This window comes from Chinchilla lanigera, unplaced genomic scaffold, assembly GCF_000276665.1.
Source record: "Chinchilla lanigera isolate Chin_1 unplaced genomic scaffold, ChiLan1.0 scaffold00067, whole genome shotgun sequence".
Classification (NCBI taxonomy): domain Eukaryota; kingdom Metazoa; phylum Chordata; class Mammalia; order Rodentia; family Chinchillidae; genus Chinchilla; species Chinchilla lanigera.
The window spans coordinates 5,289,100-5,291,963 of NW_004955468.1; the positions used below are offsets into that span (position 1 = coordinate 5,289,100).

General features: G+C 51.7%; 1 protein-coding gene across 1 annotated transcript in view; it reads right to left on the reverse strand.

Moving 5' to 3' along the window:
* Nudt19 (nudix (nucleoside diphosphate linked moiety X)-type motif 19) overlaps positions 1–2,607 on the reverse strand; it is a 7,057-nt gene extending 4,450 nt beyond the window's left edge. Inside the window, exon 1 of the mRNA XM_005400086.2 lies at positions 1,782–2,607. Within this exon, the coding sequence (XP_005400143.1) occupies positions 1,782–2,507 (726 nt within the window). The 5' untranslated portion in view covers positions 2,508–2,607. The remainder of the gene's footprint in view (positions 1–1,781) is intronic.
* Positions 2,608–2,864: the final 257 nt, after the last annotated feature.

The following is a 2,864-nucleotide window of genomic DNA, read 5'->3' on the forward strand; positions in this document are numbered from 1 at the left end:
ACAGCAAGACCCTATCTCAAAAAATAAAATAAACCTCCAGATGTTACCAAATGCACTCAGGACAGGACTAGCATATCATACCACTGAGAACCACTGATCTAATACAGATTAAGAACTGTTTACTGTTTAATAACAAATGCTGGAGAGGCTTCAGGGAAAAAAAGAACCCTTCTATATTGTTGGTGGCAATGTCAATTAGTGCAACCACTATGGAAATCATTATAGAGATTTCTCAAAAAAATAAAACTAGGGGCTGGGGATATAGCTCAGTGGCCCAGCGCCTGCCTGGCAAGTGCAAGGTTGGGAGTTCAGTTCCCAATACAAAAAAAACCTAAAACTAAAAATTCCATTTGACCCAGCTATTCCCCTTCTAGGTATTTTCCCAAAAGAGTTTGAAGACATATGACAGTGATACATGCATACCCATGTTTATAATCACACAATTCATAATAGCTAAATCTTAGAAGTGGCCTATATGTCCATCAACAGATGAATGGATAAAGAAAATGTGGTTTTTATCCACCATGGAGTACTACTGTGCCACAAAGATAAATGAGTCATTAGTAGGACTATGGGTGTATCTTGAGACCATAATGTTGAGCGAAATAAATTAGACACATAAGCTTACATATCATATGGTTTCTTATATAAGAAACCCAAACTATAAATAAAGAACAAAATGAAAGAGATAAGATGAAGTAGAGAGATACTAGATGTTTCCCAACTAGGAAGGGGATCAGGAAATGGAAGGAAGATGAAAAAGGAATTAAGATGTGTTATGTGCACGTACCAGCTCTCCACAAGGAAGGTAAAAGTTATGTACTGCCAACATGCACTCATAAAAAAAAAAGTTTTAAAGAAAGCTTTATTTGAACTTCCTCTTCCATCCCAGGGAGTTCAGATCAACCCTTCCTTCTCAGGTAAGTAATAGAAATCCAGATAAAATTCATGAAACAACTATTCCCAGACACTGAAAAGAATGCAGAATTATAATCTGAGAAAAGAAAAATGAGCAAGGTAAGTCTAACTGTTGTCTACAGTTTTCACCTGAAAGTAATTCCCAGGCTGCAGCCCAGGGAGAACCTACCTGGAGTCTAGGATTCTTACTGATCTGTGCAGATAATAGTCAGAATTTGGGAGGCCCACTCAGGCTAGCACTTGGAAAGCAGTGCCTGAGAGCAAGGACCTACACAGAATATAGCTCCACAAATCTGGATAGAATATTCTTGAATCTTTGCTAAATACTTATATACCCAAGCATAAAGTAAAAACCACATATGACTGGAAAAGATAGCTCTTCAGGAAAGAATTACCCAGGAGCTTTAAGGCTAAATTTTCGGCTCACCTAGGGCCAAGAATTTTTACAAACACCCCATCAAACAGAATACATACATATTCTCTCCAAGTGCAAAGGGAACATTCACTAGGCCCTACCATATGCACGGCCGTAAAATGAACCTTTTAAAAAGAGGCAGGTGCAAGCCAGCAAGATAAAAGCAGCAAGAGAATCTGAGGTGGGTGGCATCTGCCTGGCTGTTCTGGAGCGCAGGGACCTGCCCACCTGGCAACTGTCAGCTCCGGCCCAGCGTTATCACAAGACCTTCGGACTGTGAAGCCAGGGAAACCAAAAAGCCCTCCACCGCGTACATGGATTTAGTCTGGGGGGTGAGGGCCGGGCGGGCGGGGTCCCAGATCCGCTCAGTCCTTTCCTAATTACTGAACTACCGTCCCCGGCTCAGCCTACTGGTGGTAGCCCACGCCCTAACACAAGGACACCTCACCCGGCAGTTCACCACCTCGGCCAAATCGATTTGGATGGGCGGCGGCTCGCTCAAGCAACATAGGAAGAAACTCGTGTCGAAGCGGCGGAGCTTTTCACCTATAAACGGCGTGAGCCACCCGCTCCAGGCGTGCAGTGCCCAGATGTTGGGCGTGCAGTCCAGATGCGCACACAAGTCCAGGAAGTGGCGCGCGTCGCCACGGACGCGGGTGCGCCAGGCGGACACGTCCGGCGGAGGCTCGAGGGCACAGGCGAATTCGGGGGCGGAACCCTGGGACTCGGGAACGTGCCGGGCGCCCCTGGGCAGCAGCAGCAGCACGCCGGCCTCCTCGAAGGCCTCCCTGATGGCGCAGATGCGCAGGGCGACGTCATCAGGCAGCGCCGCGGCCTCGCCGTCGGCGGCTCCGGGCCGCGAGATCGGCACCACCGGGAAGGTTGCTGTCTGGGCCGGCGCCGGGCCCAGGCCAAAGCGGGGTGGCTTGTGGTGCGGCGCAAAGATGGGCAGCCAGTCGGCCGAGAGGTCGGCCCTGTCCAGTACGCCGCCGGGGAAGACGTGCGCGCCGGGCAGGAAGGCTTGGCTGCTGGAGCGCTGCAAAAGCAGCACTCGGAAGCCCTCCGCGGGCGGCAAGGACGACGCGGCGGCGCCCGGGCCCTTCCATCCCGCCGCCAGCACAACGCTGGCCGCCTGCCTCCAGATCCTCGGGTCCGTCCTCAGGGGGCCGCTCATGACCACCGGCAGCGCGCGGCTTTCGGGCTCGGCACGAGCGCCGGGACAGGTTGTCTGAGGTTACACCGACCCGGCCGCCTCCAGGGGTGGAAGGCGAGCGCCCGTGGCCTGCATTTATACCGGCGCCTTCCTGTGGGAGGGGCGTGACACCCGAGAGACCGGGCACGCCTGGAAGGCGCTCTTTTGTAGCCGGGTCACGGTCGCTGGACTGTGCGGGCGCCAACGAGTGGTTATCATCCACAGCTGCCCTAAAGAGGGACTGCCTCATCCCCACTCCGGACGCTTAGATCGAGAAGGGCATGCTTAAGGGACTTGTAATATGACTTGGGAGATGTTCAATCCTGACCCAGAAACAGG